This window comes from Orbicella franksi, chromosome 12, assembly GCF_964199315.1.
Source record: "Orbicella franksi chromosome 12, jaOrbFran1.1, whole genome shotgun sequence".
Taxonomy (NCBI): domain Eukaryota; kingdom Metazoa; phylum Cnidaria; class Anthozoa; order Scleractinia; family Merulinidae; genus Orbicella; species Orbicella franksi.
Genome location: NC_138156.1, coordinates 24,328,982 through 24,351,108, shown reverse-complemented (window position 1 = coordinate 24,351,108; position 22,127 = coordinate 24,328,982). Strand labels below are relative to the sequence as shown.

General features: G+C 39.6%; 5 protein-coding genes across 5 annotated transcripts; 4 read left to right on the top strand and 1 right to left on the bottom strand.

The window, feature by feature from the left end:
* The first annotated feature begins 33 nt into the window (after positions 1 to 33).
* Positions 34 to 8,703, top strand: LOC145463656 (cytosolic carboxypeptidase-like protein 5). The gene is made up of 13 exons (XM_081447416.1): positions 34 to 1,022; positions 1,715 to 2,059; positions 2,590 to 3,677; positions 3,770 to 3,905; positions 4,218 to 4,402; positions 4,733 to 4,881; positions 5,075 to 5,265; positions 5,352 to 5,402; positions 5,656 to 5,765; positions 6,130 to 6,269; positions 6,501 to 6,561; positions 7,160 to 7,262; positions 8,084 to 8,703. The coding sequence occupies exons 1-13, from the start codon at positions 651 to 653 to the stop codon at positions 8,198 to 8,200; spliced, it is 3,048 nt and encodes a 1,015-aa protein (XP_081303542.1). The 5' UTR covers positions 34 to 650; the 3' UTR covers positions 8,201 to 8,703.
* Positions 8,704 to 9,675: 972 nt separating this feature from the next.
* On the bottom strand, positions 9,676 to 11,017 carry LOC145463715 (F-box only protein 36-like). The gene has a single exon (XM_081447498.1). The coding sequence runs from the start codon at positions 10,452 to 10,454 to the stop codon at positions 9,840 to 9,842; it is 615 nt and encodes a 204-aa protein (XP_081303624.1). The 5' UTR covers positions 10,455 to 11,017; the 3' UTR covers positions 9,676 to 9,839.
* A 1,890-nt stretch (positions 11,018 to 12,907) lies between these two features.
* Positions 12,908 to 13,897, top strand: LOC145462337 (uncharacterized; the record flags this gene model as incomplete). Its single annotated transcript, XM_081445831.1, has 1 exon — positions 12,908 to 13,897. A coding segment is annotated over one exon (867 nt), but the record flags the coding sequence as incomplete, so codon positions are not given.
* Positions 13,898 to 15,483: 1,586 nt separating this feature from the next.
* LOC145463728 (uncharacterized) lies at positions 15,484 to 18,892 on the top strand. Its single transcript, XM_081447514.1, has 2 exons — positions 15,484 to 16,115; positions 16,938 to 18,892. The coding sequence occupies exons 1-2, from the start codon at positions 15,752 to 15,754 to the stop codon at positions 17,780 to 17,782; spliced, it is 1,209 nt and encodes a 402-aa protein (XP_081303640.1). The 5' UTR covers positions 15,484 to 15,751; the 3' UTR covers positions 17,783 to 18,892.
* A 772-nt stretch (positions 18,893 to 19,664) lies between these two features.
* On the top strand, positions 19,665 to 22,126 carry LOC145463685 (uncharacterized). Its single transcript, XM_081447460.1, has 3 exons — positions 19,665 to 20,103; positions 20,900 to 20,933; positions 21,015 to 22,126. Exons 1-3 carry the CDS (start codon positions 19,753 to 19,755, stop codon positions 21,863 to 21,865), a joined length of 1,236 nt encoding a protein of 411 aa, XP_081303586.1. The 5' UTR covers positions 19,665 to 19,752; the 3' UTR covers positions 21,866 to 22,126.
* The last annotated feature ends 1 nt before the right edge of the window (position 22,127 follows it).

The following is a 22,127-nucleotide window of genomic DNA, read 5'->3' as shown; positions in this document are numbered from 1 at the left end:
TTTAATTAAGGGGGGAGTTTCACGGTTTGGCGCATACCCACGCTTTCGCGTGAGAATAAAGTAACTTCGCTTTTTTTTTTTTTTTTACTGAACCACATGTACTTTAGCAGTCACAGTCAAAGCAGTCACGGGATTGAGTACTTACAAAAGGAATGCTAATGAGAACTCTCACATCTACCGCAGCGTTTTGGCGACTGACCTCGAAACTGTCAAAGAAAAAGCTCCCGCAAAAATTGGTTGTTTATTAAACAATGAAATCGTATGGGCTAATGTTACAGCTTGCACATGCACCGAGCCGTAAAATTATAACCTTTGTAAACAGGGACGGCGGAGCCGGGAGGACTAGAGGGCTTTAGCACCCCCCCCCCTCCCCAATAAATTTCACGGAAAAAGATACATAAAAAAACAATTTTACAAATATCTCCAGAACCCCCACCACGCCCTCTCCCCCCGCGTTCCAATTCAAAATACGCTCTTTCACGCGAATGAACGCGGCAGACTGAGTACTAGACATGGTTGCGAGGTAACGGCGGTCAGTTGGAAACGACTAAATAAAACACTGGTCAAAATGGCGGAAAGATAGCGTCGGTAAATACTGTAATGTTGTAATTTTAGCATAGAGGGTTTGGCATTTTGAGAAGGAAGATGTTATGGAGGAAAGAATAGGACCCTTGACTTTTATCTCAAACTTTGACTCGGGAAATTTGGCCCGAGTCGAAAGAGTGAAATCAGAGGAAAACAATTCCTCCAATCACGAAGATGATGGGACAACTGTGATTATTCCAGACTATGATTACAATGTTTGGACTGCTCCTGACTGTGCGGGGATGGAGTGTGAAAATCCAAACAGAACATGGTTTTACTTTGGTGTTAGAGGGGGCCAAGCAGGAAAACTTTTAAGAATAAATGTCATGAATTTGAACCGACAAGGCAAGTTATACAGCCAAGGCATGGCCCCACTGGTGAAGGCAGTCCCATCAAGGAATAAATGGGAAAGACTTAGAGATAAACCTAAATATGAGGTAAGTTTCATTTGTGTTTTATTTTCATCGGTTTTCACTAAATTTAAAGTTTGGAAAAATCGCGAAATATAATTAGTTTAATTGATAAAGTTCAATTGATTAAGTTAGGCTTAATTGAAGAGGATTGTTGTTGAACACGTCTGCAGTTAATTGCTTTGTGATCTGTACCTTTTAGGTATGGTCTGTTTACAAGGTTATTTTCCTACCATACTTGTAAGACATAATATATTTTTCCAGAAAATATCAATACCCTCTCATGGGCTGCTGTCCTTTGACCTTATAAACTCCAATTATAGCGTATCTCAGTTATATTTAAGCAATAGAGCACTTCTTTCCATGGTTACATAGCCTCATCTAAACATGATGGGGGTTCAGAGAATTTGAGACAGTAATGCAAACCCGAGATGCAGTCAAGTGTTTGCATAACTTTCGCGAAATCTCCTAACCCCTGAGTATTTAGATGAGGCTATTGTAAACACAGGAAAAGTACTCTATGACTTTTATGAAATATTTCTTAAAAATACACGCGAATCTAAAACCTCACAACCATCTCAACCAATGAGGGCCAGTGTAGTAGTAATATCAGTTATTTTATCACTCACCCTCTTCAACCCTTTGTGAGTGGAACATAAGGCCACAGTTATTTTATAAATACCCATATTAATGTGCTAAGAATCCCTTGTTAATTTTAGACAATCGATGGGCAATTTCGACTTTCATTCACCTATCGCTTTCCTGATCAACGCAATGGAGTACATTATTTTGCGTTTTGCTATCCATATTCTTACTCTGAGTGCCAAGCAAAGCTGGATGAGTTGGACAGGAGCTTCCTAATATGTCAGCAAATGACACCCTCTTCACCAAAAGACGCTATTTATTTTCATCGAGAACTGCTCTGTTATTCATTGGACAGCCTTAGAGTAGATCTTTTGACAATAACTTCTGTTAAAGGCATGCTGGATAGCAGGGAGCAATGGCTACCCCATCTCTTTCCTGATAAAACTGTTCCAAGAGCACAAAGGTTTGAAGGAAAAAAGGCAAGTAATATGGCAATTGATTAATTAATTATAATTATTATTATTATATTTTGGTATTTTCTTTTTAGTGCTCTTATATTTTGGTCAGTAGTTCAGAGCGAGTGAATTTCACATTATTGATATTGTTGATTGATATAGGTACATCCCTGTTCTTTCTACAGAGGTGCTGTTAGCAGTATTGACACAATACACAAACAAGTAAAAATTAGCAATAAAAGCGAACGGCATTTCGGAGTCATCATGACACAATTTTCAGTTTATTTCTTATCTTTGGGAACTTGAAAATGGTGTCATGACAACTCCGAAACATCATTCGCTTTTATCACCTATTTTTACTTGCCTGAGTGTGTATAACTTACAAAACCTTTGCCTATGAGGATTAATACAATAATGTTGTAATTTAAAAATCTACAGAAGAGAGCTAACATAGAGTGTTTGGTAATGTGTTAAGTTCAAGAGAGTCTTTGGTGATGTAAACTAAATTAAAATGTTTTCAAGTCTAACTGGTTAACAATGTGTTACCGTTGCAGGTGTTTTTCTTGAGTGCTAGAGTGCATCCCGGTGAAACACCATCAAGTTTTGTGTTCAATGGATTTCTGGACTTTATTTTACGAAAAGAAGATCCTAGGGCTGCTGCATTACGGAACCAATATGTTTTCAAAATGATACCAATGTTAAATCCAGATGGTGTCAAACGTGGTCATTACCGCACTGATCGTCGAGGTGTGAACTTAAACCGTGTGTACACTGATCCAGATCCTCTTCTTCATCCTTCAATATTTGCTGCCAAAAGTATCATCGCTTATCATCACACTAAAGGAGACTTGAATCAAAATTCAGATCTCAACAAGTTGTGTGAATGCGATACTGAGAAGTCAGTTGAGACTTTTAATAGCCTGGACAGCTCAGTCATTGACACCGCTATGGAATCTGTGGTCAAGAGTGGCATTTTGGATGTTGCGTCAATTCCTCCAGAGTTAAAACCAGGTTCACCTGATTCCGAGTCTGTGAAAATGGAATTACAAAGTTTGGCAAACAGTGCAGTATTAGACAAGGATGATAATAATAACAAGAATGAAGCACTGTTGGCAAACTTGAACACCTTGACGCTGGAAGATGTCCCTTTACCTGACAAAGTTCAGGCTGACTTATTAAGCGCTGATACTCAGAAGGACACTTCAGTTGTCAACCAACTTTCAAATGACAGTACAAGTAGTATGTCAAGTGACTGTCATTCGGAGAAACAGGCAAATATTGGCCCCCTTAAAGAAGCTCAGTTTAAAAAGGTGCTAAGTAATAAAAGAGAATCTCCAAAGTGCAACAACTGTTTGTCAAAGACTTCATCAGAAGGCAGTAGTGGTGTCGCATACTATGTTGATCTACACGGTCATGCCTCGAAGCGTGGATGCTTTGTTTATGCAAACTATCTGGAGAATGAAGATAACTATGTCAATTCCATTTTGTTTCCAAAACTTATTTCCATGAATTCAGCTAACTTTGACTTTGCTGCTTGCAATTTCACTGAAAAGAACATGTACAGCAAGGATAAACGAGACGGCATGTCTAAAGAAGGTAGCGGAAGAGTTGCTATTTATAAAGCCACAGGAATTGTTCATAGGTAGGCAAGAAACTTATAAAGATTATTGACAAGGAGATTATTGTTGATCATTTGAGAGTGGATTGTAATTAAATCTTATTTTTTATTCCCAGCTACACCCTGGAGTGTAACTACAACTGTGGACGAACGGTGAACAGTCTTGCGCCTGCCACTTGTGATGGTGGATGTGCCACACCTCCTCCTGGACCAGGGTTCCCGCCTAAGTATACACCGGAAATTTTTGAAGAGGTAATTTATACCACAAAATGCATCCATTTATCATTGATAACACCACTACATTGGTTACTTGATGAACAACAGGTGACAAATGTACAGGGCTCGACTTTCAGGAAAAAACCTTGTCTCCAGCTGGCTGCTAAGTTTTCAGATTTATTTGCCAGCAAAAGTATTTGATAAGTGAAAAGCGTGGAAAGTTAGTCACCAGTGAAAACAATTCAGTGGTGTTGGTGACCCCAGTGGTCGCAACGTCAAGCTCTGATGTACATACTGTATACAGGCATGTATAAAATTTTAGCTGGTGTTTGCTTCATTTGTTTTAAGGTTGGACGAGCAATGGCAGTTGCTGTGCTTGACATGAACAATTCCAACCCATGGTCACGTCTTCCTCTCAGTGAGTTCACATCTTTGGAAGGGGTGAAGAACTGGGTCAGAAGATTTGTCAAGAGTTCCAAGAATGCACCTTCAGTCCCCAAGAAACTCTCTCGGGTTATTACTAAAACTTCAAGGTACATTATGTCTTCTTTACTTTCTACATGTATATTCCTTTCCCAGAGGCATGATCTTTAAACTTGGCCTGCTAAGGTGGTGGGATTTTGCACTTAAGTGCTTTATAGTTTTGGCAGCAGAGAATTTATCAAGAGCAGGAGAATTTTGTCTACAAATGTTATTTCAGTGGCAGAGAATTAATTGAGAGCAGAGAAGTAGCAAGGAAAATGGGGAAACTCAAGTTGAGATCAACACGTTTTTATGTGCAACAACAGGAAAGTGATCTACATGTTACACAGTTTAATAAAGTTTTTGTATTACTTTAATTAACAATGTTTAACATTTTATAGCATGGTGGCAGGTGCAACAGCAAGTACTCGTCAGAAATTATCGATATTGACAAGTTCATCAAGTGACACATCTGATAACAATGCTGCTGGAGGACTCAGAACAGCAGACCGTCCCTCTCAGAATGGTGCAAATGCTATCAAGGAAGCTGGTAATTTACATTGAGTGCAAGTGTTTTTTTAAAGTGTGAGCAAAATGTACTTAGTGTATAATTGAACACACAGCACCAAAAATGTAAATTTCTGGCAGTTAAGGGACCCTAAAGAGTTCATGTTTCTGTTGATTAGTGGTTATTAAGAAACCAAAAAAAAATGAGAGCTAATTACTTTAATTTTAACTTTTAGGTAAAAAGACAACTGGAGATGTAAGCCTGGCACGGCGTCCATTTAACTTGACAAGTACAAGAAAGTCATTGCAGCAAACACCAGGGACCTCAGCTGGGAAAAACCAAGATACAAGCTCCTCTTCACCTGGGACACTGCCAGGAGGGACCAACAGAGATCCTTTACCTGGGACAGGTCCACCAAGGCTACCAGTAAAGCAGCTAGTTTTCATAATAATTTAGTGTGATTCGAACTTTGATTTTTATGAGAGAGATTTAATTTTGTATGTTTCTACTAGGTGTATAAACCAAAAGAACAACCAAGAGTGTCTCTAGAGCTTCCTAAAACAGTAAGTGGTTGTCAACAAAATATTTTCTAAACAATGTGAATCAAAATTCACATACTTTGTTTCTAGTGAGTTGCTGCTCAGAAGAAACACCCTTTAAACCAGGTTTATTCAGTTATTGTAGTCTCAGTGGTAAATGATTGTGGGCAAAAAGGATGTTTTTTGAAAATTTAGTATCAATAATGTGGATCATCTGTACATAGGTGGTTCTAGGTAACTCATGAAGATGCATAATTTATTTTTCTTACCATGGTAGGGTCCAACATTGAGACTGGTACATAACTTCCGTCATCAACAGCAAGTCCATGTGCCTCACATGTCACCTTCAAGTAAATCTTTATCATCTCCTGTTGAGATCAAAATGAGGTATTAAGTTAAACTGACTGTCTGTTAATAGGATCCATGCACTTATATGTTAAGCTCAATTATTATAATTACTATGCACTAATAAGTTCAATCATATCTATGATTATGGGGCAGCTAGTTTTTGTTTTGTTATTGTTTATAGTGATATTTTGTTTTGGTAAGTGTGCACTTGTAAAATTTTGATGTACTACCAATAAAGTGATAGCTAACTGAAGGTGGTATAACTAAAGGTTCATGAGAGATGGCCATCAAATATGGAACAAATTTAAAATGTTTATTAATTAAAAACAAATTACAGAAATGAACAGGGTTGTTTGTAGAGTAGTATGATAGCTGATCCTTTGTTTCACTGTCATGTCGTCAGCACTATTGATGTCCAAAAGCAATTCACTGGTTTTAACAGAGGAAAACCAAGTCCAGTGAAAAATGGTCATAACAGCCACAGTGATGAAGAAAAGAAAAAGAAAAATCTACGGCAGAAGAGGAAAAATGGAAGAAAGAAAGGTAAGTAATTACATAGTTCCAGTTATTTTGTAACCCGAACTAGACGTCGTGGGCCTGTTCAGTTCATCCATACACAGAAGTTGCTGACAGAGAATGAAACATTTGCAGTTATAATAATTTACTAACCAAAGACTGATTAGAATCAGTTTTTAGGTATGAGAAACGTTGAAAACTCTTGCTTCTGTTTTGTTTATGCAAATAAGTGTTTTGATGTTTTTTTGTACTTTCCAGAGAAAATTGGGGAAGCAGTAGTCAATGACCAGATGCAACCACAGCAAATCTCTTTGCCAAGGTGCATGGACAGAGAAGCCAAGCTCCAATTGTCAGTTTATTTAGAACATTCAATGCAGTCCTTAAATTACTTACAGCACATGCTGCTGTAGATCAGCGTAATGACACGATCATGCCATGAATACGCATGTAGAGTTAGGTGTAGCCATGTTGAAAGTGATGTAAACTCTTAAAATCATGCAAAATAGAGCTTAGGCTCATCATAATAAGCCTGTATGCTATGTATCGTTAAGTTAGGTGAGACTTTGTCATCAAAATGTACAGTACTGTAAATAACATGACTGTCCATCAGGTACCGAGTTTTAACTTACATAAATGCTAACTCTTAAAGAAGGGATTCATTTACGTGATGTTTAGTGTAAATAATGTGTTTCTGCTGCAGTAAATGGTCCTTAAACTCAGTTAGATTGCATATTTCAATATTATTTTGTAGTGCTCAAGTAGAACTTTCTGTGTGAAGGACATTTGCAGGTACAATGTACAGTAACCTTTGGTTCACTGCAAAATGTAATGATTTTTGTACACAAGGAAGGAAGTTCGACAGGTAGATTTGAGTACCATGATTTTTTTCTTTAACTTGGTCATCATTCAATCTTTAGAGCTCCAGAAGAAGAGAATGCCAATGTGAGCACTGTGCATATGGAAGAGGAAGGAAAATCTAAGTGCTCTCAGTTGTCACGGAGAAACAGTTCCAAGAATTTGGTTTGTACAATTTGAGACAAATAAAATTATATGGCATGCAGTCTGTCACTGTTTTTGTGTTTGCTGGAGGTTCAGTTCTGTTTGTTGAATTCAACAATAATTGTTGAATTTAACAAACAGAACTGAACCAATCTCAACAGCTTCAGGGCAAGAAAACAAATACCAGGTCCAATTGCCCAGGGCAAGTAAATTTTGCTCTTGGGCAAGTGAAAATAGAAGTTCAGTGGTCTGGTGGGCAAGTGAAATTAGCCTGAGTAGTCTTGTGAGTGTGAATTAAAATATCAGCTTGATAAATGATTATGTTCAGTCAGAAGCTATTTCAAAACTAAAGACTAAGTTAACCACTGAGTTGAAAGCATGAGGAATCCAAGCATACTTTGTTTGCATTCTCTACTTGCACAAATCCCATTATACACCTCTTTTACCCCCCAAAATTTTGTATAATCATTATTTACAATTTCTCCTGGAACATGAAGATGTCCCAAGAGCAATCTAAAACAATGCCTATGCAAAGTTTCTTTTTTTGGGGGGGGGGGGGGGGGAATTAAAAGAGGTTTATGTAAGTAGAGAATTTGTCCTTTGATTGTCATACTGGTCGCCACGTCGGCAAGTAATATTTAAGTGGGGGCAAGTGAAAACTGAAATTTGCAGGCCCACTGGGCAATTGGATTTCAAGTTTTTTTTTCCCTACCCTGAGCTTTCACATATAGCTTTTTTCAACTCATTGGATCTTTTATGTTAAGTGTGTTTCACTTAGGGGTGTGGTTAAGAGGGTTGCATTTCAGGTAATTATATTTATTTTATGTATATATGTTTGACAGATAAGCTGTAGCATGATGTCATGTGAAGTTGTGGACATCAAAGAGCTGCCACACGCACCCCAGAGTGGCAGCAGTGCAAGTGGCTTGACGTTCTGGACAAACACATCTGTCAGCTGACATCAAGGGAGCAGGGATCATGAACAAACAGCAAGATTTATTTAATATTGCATGGAAATTAATATATTCTTGAGTAAGTCTAACATACAGCGATGGTCATCACGTTTCTGTTTTATTGTTTTCCAAAAAATATTTTGATTAAGATTGAAAAAAGTGATTTAATTTACAATTTACATTATTTATCCTTAGCAAATTTTAATGAAGAAGAAAAGGAGCATTTATTTTAAGTGTTTTTAGTGTGAGTGAGATGTTCTAAAGCATAAGATGTAGAACTGAACCAACAAAGTAGGTAAATATCATTTTATACATGTCAATGTTTAAATAAAATGTTTCTCTTCACACATGGACAGCATGTGTGTGTTTGTGGGTGTTCATAACTTCAAGTTAATAGTCCTATTTTTTTGAAGAACTCTGAGTGCCACATGGTAACGATGTGAACTTGTGAGGTTATGTTAAATAATTTTTATTTGCTCTTCACAATAAAGTCATTACACACTTGTTCAGTGAGCTAGTACTTTGATTGTCTGCATTGCCTTAATCACAGCATCTGAATAGCTATGGCTTAGGTGACCAACTGAAGATGATGATTGCCTGATGTGTTTGAAATATTACACATTTCAGAGTTGTCATATGCCTGGAGTACAAAATATCAATAGATCTATGAGATCTTATCTGAAACATCAGTTTTACAATTTATTTTGGAACAAAGAATAAGAATTGGAGACATTTTCTTGGATGATTCAGTAATGGAGATTACCATTCTCGTGACGCAACCCTATGCCAGTTTTTCGTTACACTCTTGTTTTCAAAGAGGGTAAGAATGAATTTTGCAGAACAAGTGTGAAAAAATTACCTCACAATAACAACAGTATTGTTCTTTGTTTATTGTAATGTTTTTGTGACAGTTTTTTGTTCTTGACCTGTTTCTGTAACCCTTCCCTTCTACCAGTAACTCGCAAGCACATGGAAACTGCCTGCACTACAGGCTAGTAGTATATTTTGGGTTGTAACTCAAATGTCAATGTAATGTACAAACAGCTTACATATCATCTACACGACTCTCACTGGTTTGGTATAATTCAGATGTTGAGGTGCCTTGACAGAAGCTCAGGAAAGGATAGGAAAGTAAAAATAATGATAAAAAAACACCAAATGCACTGTAATTTGCTGAGTTGGGAGGCTTATCAATCCAGTGTTGTTTGTTGCTACATGATAAAAGGCACCAGAGCCAAAAAACAAAGCTAAACATCATCATCATTCACAGCCTTAACATTCCCCTTCTTCTTCAAAACATATCAGTTCAACAGTGCTTAACCAAATGTCAAGAGATGGGAACATTTATCCCTGTTGCCTGGGTTTCTGTAGTGCCAGGAAATTTTCATGATCCAAAGCCTCTGGAGCAATGCTTTCAAAGAGTGAGGTAAAGTCTGCATTCAAGCTTTCATCAAGTTGGCGTTAATCTTATAAACTTGGTGGGTGAAGAAAGAGTACAGATGTTAAAAATCAGAAAGCTGCTTTGGGAATATAAAATTAATAGTCAATCAAACTGGACATCTAAAGTAGAATACATCACCCTATCATCAACACTAATTAACACTTAACCTGAATCTAATTTATTTCACACAACAGACAACACCAGTCAATGATAATTCCCATTAGTTTGCGTGACAAAAGTGTGAGGAATCTTCTCTTCCACTGGAGTTGTTTTTCTTTTCAGCTCAGCACTGTGTCTTTCCTTGCGGCGCCTCATTTGAACTCGAAGCTGCAACTTATCAGTGAAAAACACTTTCTTCCAGCCAACATCTTGCGCCAGGGCTCGAGTTTCATCGGATATGGTGTCGCAGTGAGTGAGAAAAATCTTCTCCCACAATTCGTCGCTGGAACAAACTTTATGCAGCGACCTGCATACTGAACCGAGCCTTGCAATGTCGACCAGATCGAGGAATGAAGCGATGTGGATAACAATGTTTTTAGGAAGACGAGCTAACCAATCTTTGCACACTATGCCATGTACAAGACGTAACGTGTCTTCGTCAAAAATACGACTTATGTCTGTTTGCAAAAGGGTGTCTTCGTCGAACTCTGCGACTGGAACCTTACGTTGACTCGGTGGAATGTACCGCTGGTCTTTCCTTATTGAGATCCTCCACGTTCTCAAAATCACTTGATTCTCGGTGACTAGCAGTTGGTGGAAGTCTTTGCTCGGCGATGGAGCCTGTCCTGTCTTTTCAAACAAAATTGTGCCCAAATTCATGTTCTTTCTCGAACGTCAAGCAAACGAATGCGAAAAGTCAATAAGTCAGGGGACTAGGTACTACAAAAAGACAAGCGGAAACGTCGCCAATAGTTACGTTGTCATGGTGTGAAAACTGGACTGGATTAGAATGAAGTGGACAGTGGAATAAGGATACAGACGGTTTTTTCGATTAAATAGAGTCATCAATATTCCTTTCGGGAATGCCCTGGCTATTTGACTCTTTGAAGTGTTTAGGCGGGGACATCAGTGGTTGCTATTCTAAAAACAAACAAAATTCTTTCGGAGAGGTTCAGGTTTCTAAGCTTCAGAAAAGGTTTGCAGTTCTCATAGGCTGGTGCAAATTCTGTTTTCAGAAGACAAAAGAGTAGGTGACATCGCAATTGGAATCAAGATTACTGGTGAAAGAAAATCAAGTGATTTTTGTCTTTTTTGAGACAGTCATTGTATCAAATACTCAAGCGTGTAATTTTGCTACGAAATCGAGCTAAAGGCCTTTTCCTTGACCCCAGTTGAGTACAGGGAAAGAACTTATAAGAACGAGTATTCCATAACACTGGCTAACAATAATAAAGGTAAGAACAAATTCATGCTTTCGGCAAATGTTACGTCAAGTAGTTGAGCTAAATGGATAATCAGTTGAATATAACATTAGCAATAATAAAGGTAAGAACAAATTCATGCTTTCGGCAAGTGTTACGTCAAGTAGTTGAGCTAAATGGATAATCAGTTGAAAATAACATTAGCAATAATAAAGGTAAGAACAAATTCATGCTTTCGGCAAATTTTACGTCAAGTTGAGCTAAATGGATAATCAATTTAATATAACATTATGAAATCGGATCTTACCCATAGGTAAGATATATATATATATATATGCAAATAGATATGGGTAATACCTTAAAGGCTTCAATTATATATTACTTATTTGCGTCTTAAGCTTTGCAGTTTTGAGATGATATGTTCATCACAAAACTAAATACTATTAACGCTTTAATAAAGTCTTTCATTCATTTATTCATTCATCGTTGAAAACGATCATGCATGGCATAGCAATCGATTGGTTAATTATACTGATCCGATGAGAGAAATCTGATTACAGATGTGACAGTTGTTTGAATTCAAGCACCGAGCTTGTCACAACAGTAGCCTTTTGATATTGAACACAGTGGTGTCCGGTATAACCAGTAATGGAAGTGTGGTTCTAGGTGCAATCGAGTCTGGATGAAACCTCGGTAACTAATCAAATGAAAGCTAATGAGTAGATCTTTCCTGCGGTTCTGTTTGTACTTAAACATTTTGTAAAATGAAATGTAGGACATTTCAGTTCATACATTAGCAGAATATCGGATAGGGCCAAAACAAATCTCTGTTACGATAGCGAGATAGCTGCCTACTCTCTGACTAGCTCTTAATACCGAATTAAATGTTCTGATTCTCGTTAAATAACAGGAAGTCAAAAATGGAGTCAAGAAATAGATGGCTGGTCATTGTTCTGCCCTTGTTTATGACTTGTTCTTCTCCAGTCAAGCCGAGTCTCATAAGAAAAGATGACAGTCGTTCATCCATATTCAGCATAACAAAAGGTCACGTTCTGACGGGACATGTCATTCATAAACAGCGGACTTATGACATTATGGCATGCGCACAGTTATGTTTGGCGCGCCTAAAGTGCACGTCATTCAATTACGAGAACACCCGAAATGGGATCTGTGAGCTGAACAGAAAAGGTTTCGATGGAGAGTTGGTTGTGGGAAAAAATGTACTCTCTACCAAGAATGGGCATTCGTTTAGTCAACTCATTAACTTCAGTGTGAGTATTGCCCGTTATTAATATGCTCAGAAATGGGACAACCCTCGAACAAAATGAAAAATAAATCAATTTTTTTCAGTTTATCTGTTTCGTGACCACTGCAAAATCTCGTCATACCCATATATGTAGCTGCTATTTGGAAGAAGCTGACATGAAAATTACTGCAGTTGCCCATTTTTAAGAGATCACAGAAATCGCAAGAAATTTTAAAAGAGTTTATATGGTTTTGGGGATACTGTCAATTACAGAAGTTTGTATCAATTTTGAACCATGTTTCAAGCTCCAAAACTTGATCCTTATTTACCCTAAAAACAACAAACTTTAACAGCTGCTTAAGTTGTGTATATAACTGCGATGATCTTTGATGTCTTCAGTCATCTTTCTCCGCATTTCAAATATATGATCTTTCATATATTCATTTGCAACAGCAAACTTTGTCAAATAACCAACCCCAGCGTGATCTATGACGTGGTGGTTTTCGTTCGTCGATTGGCTAATATTTGAAACTCCCCAAGTTCCCTGAACAATTTCGGAACGGCCAAAGTCAAAACTACCAGCACATGTTGTTATAAACTGACTGCTACAAAGCTCTACATATTACATCCGCACAGTAAGAGGTTTTTGTTTTTTTTGATATTAACCTCAAGTTTTAGAAGACGAATTTGTCTTCACAACGCTGGGTGCCCGAGGACAAACTGGGCCCACAAATACATCTGGATATGTAGGAACACTGCTGGAAGATAAAGTAACATTAGACAATGGCATCCAAATTTGGACTGTTCCCGTGACTGGAATCTACGTCATTGAAGTGTCAGGTGCCTCAGGCGCTAATGGCACAGATCTAGGCAGAGATCCCGTATCTTGGAGGCTCGGTGGCTTAGGAGCCAAGCTAAAAGGAACTTTCAAACTTTATCAAGGAACACAGCTTAAAATCCTTGTTGGTCAAGAGGGTAATCGTACTGAGAGTTTCGGTGACGCCCCAGGAGGTGGGGGAGGTGGTACTTTTGTGGCTTTGCTAAATAACACTCCGCTAATCATTGCAGGAGGGGGAGGGGGTGGAGGTTCAGCGCGCAAACAATTTAAAGACGGTGACCCTGGTCAGACAACAGAGAATGGCACCAGGTGTGGTGGGACGGGAGGGTCCGGTGGACAAGTCTGTGACCTTAAAACGGGCAACATTGATTCTGGCTTAATAGCTGGAGGAGGAGCAGGACTAAAGGGCGATGGAAACGGGGGACCTGGACCTGGGATTGCACAGACGCCCTTAAGTTTTATAAATGGAGGAACTGGGGGAAAATGTCCGGTGTCCCAAGGGGGCTTTGGTGGGGGCGCATTCGCCTTTGTACTTGGTGGTGGCGGGGGCGGGTATTCCGGTGGGGGAGTTGTTGGGGCCTCGTCTGGTGGTGTGGCAGGTGGAGGGGGCTCGTATAATAACGGAACAAATCAACTGAACATGGCGGGTGTTAATAAAGGCCACGGGAAAGTTATTATCAAATTAAAGACTTGAAGCAACACTATGACCAGACCACTGGCTAACAACTGTACTCTGAGTTATAATTATCAACTCTAGCTTAATCATAGAACGCTTGTCAAGAGATGCAATGGTACGTGCAAAGAATCATATGATCTTGGAGAGCTAATCATGGAAAAGTAACCTTAATGTAAGATCTTCTTGTTAGTTTAAATTGTAAATAAATAAATAAATAAATAAATAAATGCTTGTATAATTGCGCCATCTTTAGTCATCTCACTTCCTCAAACGATCTCTCGACGTTAGCTGAGTACTGTTTCCTTGTTCAGCGATCTTTCGTTAAAATATCAGTGAATCAATTACTAAGAGTACTTTTATGAAGCTGACTTGATGTAAAACACCTGTTTGCTTACCTATTAAGTTACTCTACCCGGCCTCTCCGTTCAGAAATTCTCTTGAAGAGAACATCGGCCAAGTGCGTGCGTGGGTTTTACGTCGGTTAGGTATTCTTTATTTATCCACGGTATTGCTATGTAAATAGATGAAAAATTTTAAAATGATCGTGTAATTCGTCATTGGACTGACAATAACAATAAGATTCAGAAACGTTTTAATGCAGTACAATGTAAAATTAGGGAATGCTCTTTGATTCAATTAAACTGAGTGCTATTCGATGTTGTTATAGACTTGGTTATGGATTTATTATTAATGAGCCACCTAGAGGCCAGCTAGGTAGTTCACCCATCCATCCTCTTATTACCAAGAACCAAAGTGCCAGATGAGATTTGCGGTACTTGATTATTTGACACCCAGGCCTTCCTTCGATATCAGTGGAGATGCCTAAGGAGAGCCAACAGCTTGTGAGAGACTGATCGAGTAGAACCATCTAAACCAGTAAGGCAGCCTGCTGTGAGGAGTGAAACTGCTACAGATAAGGCTGGACTGTTCCTTCAACTGTGTGATTACCAGAGCATTGACTGAGAGAGGACAGACATCCAGGGATCATTGGCAAGTGGGACCTCATGAATCGAACATGCTCTCGTTATTACGGACAGCACTGACAAGTCGGGTCGTAATGGAGAAGATCATAACCGCAGACCAAGATCAAGTAGACAAGTACGAAGCAGACAGTAAATCAAATATTACAGACGATAATAATCCTACGGAAGACGACGAATACTTTCTAAGCAGTGAAAAAAATCTAGTTTAATCTACAAATCTCGAATTGACAAAATATCACAAATCTTGGGTTCCAAGCTAAGAATAAAAGCTTACTTATTACGAAAATAAAACAAACAAGATTCTTTGGGAGAAGGTCAGATTGCCAAGCGTCAGCTAGATTGGTGGTCCTCATAGGCTGGGTAATATTGTATTTTCAGAGAACAAAAGAGTAGCTGTGACTACAAATGTAATCAAGATTACTGGCGAAGTAATATCAAGTGATTTCTTTTTTTTTTAAGGCTATCCTTGTGTCAAATACTCAAAGGTGCGATTTTGCTACAAAATCAAACTAAGTGCCTTTTCATTGATCCCAGTTGAGTACAGGGAAATAACTTATAACAACGACTATTCTATGAGACTGGTTAGCTGTAATAAAGGTAAGAAAAAATTTATGCTTTCGGCAAATTGTACGTCACTGAGTTGAGCTAAATTGATAATCAGTCGGTATATATAGTATTCTGAAATCGTATACATTTTAATAGAAAAAGGTAATAACTTAACGGCTCTTCATCGTTTGTGTTATATATTCCTTACATCCACAGCTTAACAGTTTTGTAATGATATGTTCGTCGTTGAAAACGGTCATGTATGATGACATTTTGCAAAATGAAATCAGGACATTATAGTTTATAAATTAGCGGAATATCGGATAGGGCTGAAAAAAATCATCATTGCCCCCCTGTAGCTGCTTACTCTCTGGCTAGTTCGTATTACCGTTTTTCCTCACTCTTAACAGTGACGTTCTAGAAAACAAATTGATGTTTTGATTTTCGTAAATTACAGGGATTCAAAATGGAGTCAAAAAATAGATGGCTGATCATTGTTCTGCCCTTGTTAATGACTTGTTGCAGTCCAGTCAACCTGATTCTGATAAGAAAAGATGACAGTCGTTCATCCACAATCAGCGTTACAAAAGGTCATGTGCTGACGGGATATGTCATTCATAAACAGCGGACTTATGACATTATGGCATGCGCACAGTTATGTTTGGGGCGCCCAAACTGCACGTCATTCAATTACGAGAACAACCGAAATGGAATCTGTGAGCTAAACAGCAAAGTGTTTGATGTAGACAAGGTTGTGAGAAAAAATGTGCTCTCTACCAAGAAAGGGTTTTCATTTAGTCAGCTGGTTAACTTCAGTGTGAGTATTGTCGGTTCTTGGAGTAAGTAGGCAAAGGTAAAGTCATCCCGGATTCAGTAGCATTAAGCGACTAGAAGTATTTCTACTCCACCCTGGATGGTATTCTAGTCCATCGAAGGGTTACCCCCAGCATTAAATTCGCCGTTACCCATTTCACACCTGGGTGAAGAGAGGCACTGTGAGAGTAAAGTGTCTTACCAAAGAGCAATGTCCCCAGCCAGGGTTCGAACCCGGACCGCCCGTTCTGGAGTCGAGCGCACTAACCATGAGGCCACCGCGCCTCCACTATATAGACGGAGAGGCCCAGAAATGGGACCACCCTCAAATCGTGACAGCACATATAGTTATAGAGTATACACTGGGAGACATCTCTCGCACTCACTCTTTTAGAGCCTGACGATCTATGGGAGTTAAAATTAACGCACTCTTCAAAACCCCTTTAGAAAGTACGCCGACGTTTCCATCAAATGGAAATTGGAAAGCTGTGAAATGTCAGATGGGACATTTGGGTTTAAGAAGGAAAGAGCAACCTCTCGCGCTGACACAAGCGAGAGACCTAGTCTGCTTTTCTTTTTGATTTACAAAATTTCTCTTTGATTTACAAAATTTTGTTGTTGCTATAAAAATATCATGTTATGAACTGACCGTTGCAAAGCTCCTACATGCTGTATTTCCCTTTATTGACCGTACAGTAAAATCTATTTTATTTGCCTTTTTTACAGGCTCCAGTTTTCCCACATAGTGGAGGACAAATCGGTGAGACATTAATTTTTGAACATGTAAATTAGCTATGCAAATTGACTAAAACATTTTCTTATTGATCACTACGTTTTAGAAGAATTTGTCTTCACAACCCTGGGCGCCCGAGGACAAACTGGGCCCACAAATACATCCGGGTATGTAGGAACATTGCTGGAAGATAAAGTAACATTAGACAATGGCATCCAAATTTGGACTGTTCCCGTGACTGGAATCTACGTCATTGAAGTGTCAGGTGCTTCAGGCGCTAATGGCACAGAGCTAGGCAAAGATCCCGTATCTTGGAGGCTCGGTGGCTTAGGAGCCAAGATAAAAGGGACTTTCAAACTTCACAAAGGAACCCAGCTTAAAATTCTTGTTGGTCAAAAGGGTCATCGTACTGAGAAATTCGGTGACGCCCCAGGAGGTGGGGGAGGTGGTACTTTTGTGGCTTTGTTAAATAACACTCCGCTAATCATTGCAGGAGGGGGAGGGGGTGGAGGATCAGCGAGCAAGCAATTTAAAGACGGTGACCCTGGTCAGACAACAGAGAATGGCACCAGGTGTGGTGGGACAGGAGGGTCCGGTGGACAAGTCTGTGACCTTAAAACGGGCAACATTGATTCTGGCTTAATAGCTGGAGGAGGAGCAGGACTAAAGGGGGATGGAAACGGGGGACCTGGGATTGCACAGACGCCCTCAAGTTTTATAAATGGCGGTACCGGGGGAACATGTCCGGTGTCCAAAGGGGGCTTTGGTGGGGGTGCATTTGCCTTTATACTTGGTGGTGGCGGGGGCGGGTATTCCGGTGGGGGAGTTGTTGGGGCCTCGTCCAGTGGTGTGGCAGGTGGAGGGGGCTCGTATAATAACGGAACAAATCAACTAAACATGGTGGGTGTTAATAAAGGCCACGGGAAAGTTATTATCAAATTTAAGACTTGAAGCAACACTATGACCAGACCACTAGCTAAAAACTGTACTTAGAGTAATAATTGTCAACTCTAACTTAATCATAGAACGCTTGTGAAGAGATGTAATGGTGCAAAGAATCACATGATCTTGGAGATCTAATCATGGAAAAGTAACCTTAATCTAATATCCTGTTTGTTCAAAACTGTAAATAAATCGAATGCTTGTTTATTCGCGCCATCTTTAGTCATCTCACTTCCTCAAACGATCTCTCGACGTTAGCTGAGCACTGTTTTCTTGTTCAGTGATCTTTCGTTAAAAGATCAGGGAATAAATTAACAAGAGTACTTTTATGGAGCTGACTTGATGTAAAACATACCTGGTCACGTATTTGCTTACCTAGTTAGAAAATAACTCTACCTCTCCGTTTAGAAATTCTGTTGCGGAGAACATCGGCCAAGTGCGTGCGTGAGTTTCAACAGGGATGGTGTTACTATGTAAATAGATGAAAAATTCTAAAATGATTGCGGTGTAATTCGTCATTGGACTGACAATAACAACAAGATTCGGAAACGTGTAAATACAGTACAATGTAAGATTAGGGAATGTTCTTTGATTCAATTAAACTGAGTGCTATTCGATGTTGTTATAGACTTGGTTATGGATTTATTTTTAATGAGCCACCTAGAGGCCAGCTAGGTAGTTCACCCATCCATCCTCTTATTACCAAGAACCAAAGTGCCAGATGAGATTTGCGGTACTTGATTATTTGACACCTAGGCCTTCCTTCGATATCAGTGGAGATGCCTAAGGAGAGCCAACAGCTTATGAGAGACTGAGTAGAATCATTTAGACCAGTAAGTCAGCACTGCTGTCAGGAGCGAAACTGCTACAGATAAGGTTGGACTGTTCCTTCAACTGTGTGAGTACCAGATCATTGACTGAGAGAGGACAGACACCCAGGGATCCTTTGCAAGTGGGATCTCATGAATCGAACATGCTTTCGTTATTACGGACAGCACTGACAAGCCGGGTCGTAATGGAGAAGATCATATCCGCAGACCAAGATCAAGTAGACAAGTACGAAGCAGACAGTAAATCAAATATTACAGACGATAATACTCCTACGGACGACGACGAATACTTTCTAAGCAGTGAAAAAAAATCTAGTTTAATCTAAAATCTCGAATTGACAAAATATCACAAATCTTAGGTTCCAAACTAAGAATAACAGCTTACTTATTACGAAAATAAAACAAACAAGATTCTTTGGGAGAAGGTCATATTGCCAAGCGTCAGCTAGATTAGTGGTTCTCATAGGCTGGTTAAAATTGTATTTTCAGGGAACAAAAGAGTAGCTGTGACCACAAATGTAATCAAGATTACTGGCGAAAGGATATCAAGTGATTTCTTTTTTTTTTAAGGCTACCTTGTGTCAAATACTCAAGGGTGCGATTTTGCTACAAAATCAAACTAAGTGCCTTTTCATTGATCCCAGTTGAGTACAGGGAAATAACTTATAAGAACGACTATTCTATGAGACTGGTTAGCTGTAATAAAGGTAAGAACAAATTTATGCTTTCGGCAAATTTACGTCACTGAGTTGAGCTAAATTGATAATCAGTCAGTATATATAGTATTCTGAAATCGTATCTAACCCACAGGTAAGATACACATGTTAATAGGAAAAGGTGATAACTTAATGGCTCTTAATCGTTTGTGTTATATATTCCTCACATCTACAGCTTTACAGTTTTGTGATGATATGTTCGTCGTTGAAAACTATCGTGTATGATGACACTTTGCGAAATCAAATCAGGTCATTTCATCTTATAAATTAGCAGAACATCGAATAGGGGTAAAAAAATCTTCATTGCTCTAGCCCTGTATATAACTACCTACTCTCTGGCTAGTTCGTATTACCGTTTTTCTTCACTCTTTCCAGTGCTGTTCTAGAAAACAAATTTAATGTTCTGATTCTCGTTAAATATCAGGGAGTTAAAATGGAGTCAAAAAACAGATTGCTGATCATTGTGCTACCCTTCTTAATGACTTGTTGCACTCCAGTCAACCTGATTCTGATAAGAAAAGATGACAGTCGTTCATCCACAATCTGCGTTACAAGGGATTATGTGCTAACGGGATATGTCATTTATAAACAGCGGACTTATGACATTATGGCATGCGCGCAGTTATGCTTGGCGCGCCCAAACTGCACGTCATTTAATTACGAGAACACCCGAAATGGAATCTGTGAGCTGAACAGCAAAGAGTTTGATGGAGACAAGGTTGTGGGAAAAAATGTGCTCTCTACCAAGAAAGGGTATTCATTTAGTCAGCTGGTTAACTTCAGTGTGAGTATTGTGGGTTCTTGAAGTAGGTAGGTAAAGGTTAAGTCTGCATACGAGGCAACTGGCCCATCAGGCCAGAGTTTATCCCGGATTCAATAACATTAAACGACTAAGAGTATTTCTACTCCCCCCTGGATGAGATGCTAATCCATCGCAGGGTTACCCCCAGCATTAAATACGCCGATACCCATTTATACACATGGGCGGAGAGAGGCAATGTGAGAATACAGTGTCTTGCCCAAGAACACAACACAATGTCCCCGGCCAGAGGCCTGTTTCTCGAAGTTCCCGAAAAGTCTTCGCACCCGGAAAGCCATAGCAAAATCTCAAACCTTATGTTTACGGAGCTGCTTTATTCACATATTCTTAATATCAACAGAGGTTCTCTTGATACAAGAAGTTTTAGGCGTGTACAACTCTCTGTTTCTCGATACACTGAAGAACTAAAAATAGCTTTGCGGGCCCGAAATGTTTTCGGGGCTTTCGAGAAACGGGTCCCAGAGCTCGAACCCGGACCGCTCGATCCGGAGACGAGCGCACTAACCATTAGGCCACCGCGTCCCTAATTGGGTATTAAATTGCCAATACGTTTATCGAGCTCAAGCAGAAAAAAAAAGTGATGTCTCGCGTTGAAACAAGCGGGAGACTTGGTCTGCTTTTTCTTCTAATTTGCGCTCCAAAGAATGCCAATTTTACTACGAAAATATCATGATATGAACTGGCTGTTACAAAGCTGTACATGCTGAATTTTTCTCCATCGACCATACAGTAAGATCTGTTTTCTCTTCCTTTTTTACAGATTCCAGTTTTCTCACACAGTGGAGGACAAACCGGTGAGACATTAATTTATTAGAACGTATAAATTAGCTCAGCAAATTGACTAAATTATTTTCTTATTGATCGATACGTTTCAGATGAATTTGTCTTCACCACCCTGGGCGCCCGAGGAGAAACTGGACCGACGAGCACATCCGGGTATTTGGGAACATCGCTGGAAGGTAAAGTAACATTAGACAATGGCATCCAAATTTGGACTGTTCCCGTGACTGGAATCTACGTCATTGAAGTGACAGGTGCTTCAGGCGCTAGTAGCAAGAATGGTAACAAAGATCCCGTATCTTGGAAGCTCGGTGGCCTTGGAGCCAGGATAAAAGGAACTTTCAAACTTTATCAAGGAACACGACTTAAAATCCTTGTTGGTCAAGAGGGTCATTGTGGTGTGAGCTTCAGCGTCGACGCCCCAGGAGGTGGGGGAGGTGGAAGCTTTGTGGCTTTGTTAAACAACACTCCGCTAATCATTGCAGGAGGGGGAGGGGGTGGAGGCTCCACGGCGAGCAAACAATTTGAAGACGGTGACCCTGGTCAGGCAACAGAGAATGGCACCAGGTGTGGTGGGACGGGAGGGTCCGGTGGACAAGTCTGTAACCTTACTACGGGGAACATTGACCACGGTTTAGCGGCCGGGGGAGGTGCGGGATTAAAGGGGGATGGTAACGGGGGACCTGGAATTGTACAGACGGCCTCAAGTTTTATTAATGGCGGAACTGGGGGAACATGTCCGGTATCCCAAGGGGGCTTTGGTGGGGGCGCATTCGCCTTTGAACTTGGTGGTGGTGGGGGTGGGTATTCCGGTGGGGGAGTTGTTGGGACTTCGTTGAGTGGTGTAGCAGGGGGAGGGGGATCGTACAATAGCGGAACAAATCAACTGAACATGGCGGGTGTTAATAAAGGCCACGGGCAAGTTATTATCAAATTAAAGACTTAAAGCAAGACCATGAGCGGGCTACGCGCTTAAAACTGCCCTGAGCTTCATAATGATAAACTCTTAATCACAGAAGGTAGCTTGTGAAGAGGTGCAATGGGGAAAATCATGTTGTGGTATTAAAACAACACAAGCCAAGATATGTTTTACATCATGATAAACTTCATCAATGGTTATTTATTCACTTAGTGTGAAAAATTTCAAAATGATCGTTTAATTCATCATCGAACTGACAATTATAATAAGATTCGGAAACTTACGTTAA

Coding starts and splice junctions, on each gene's coding strand:
- LOC145463656 (XM_081447416.1), top strand. CDS start 651: ATGGAGGAAAGAATAGGACCCTTGACTTTTATCTCAAACTTTGACTCG. Junction 6,270..6,500: donor GAAAAATGGAAGAAAGAAAG/GTAAGTAATTAC, acceptor TGTACTTTCCAG/AGAAAATTGGGGAAGCAGTA. Junction 6,562..7,159: donor CAGCAAATCTCTTTGCCAAG/GTGCATGGACAG, acceptor TTCAATCTTTAG/AGCTCCAGAAGAAGAGAATG.
- LOC145463728 (XM_081447514.1), top strand. CDS start 15,752: ATGGAGTCAAAAAATAGATGGCTGATCATTGTTCTGCCCTTGTTAATG. Junction 16,116..16,937: donor CTTCAGTGTGAGTATTGTCG/GTTCTTGGAGTA, acceptor ACTACGTTTTAG/AAGAATTTGTCTTCACAACC.
- LOC145463715 (XM_081447498.1), bottom strand. CDS start 10,454: ATGAATTTGGGCACAATTTTGTTTGAAAAGACAGGACAGGCTCCATCG.
- LOC145463685 (XM_081447460.1), top strand. CDS start 19,753: ATGGAGTCAAAAAACAGATTGCTGATCATTGTGCTACCCTTCTTAATG. Junction 20,104..20,899: donor GTCAGCTGGTTAACTTCAGT/GTGAGTATTGTG, acceptor CCTTTTTTACAG/ATTCCAGTTTTCTCACACAG. Junction 20,934..21,014: donor ACACAGTGGAGGACAAACCG/GTGAGACATTAA, acceptor GATACGTTTCAG/ATGAATTTGTCTTCACCACC.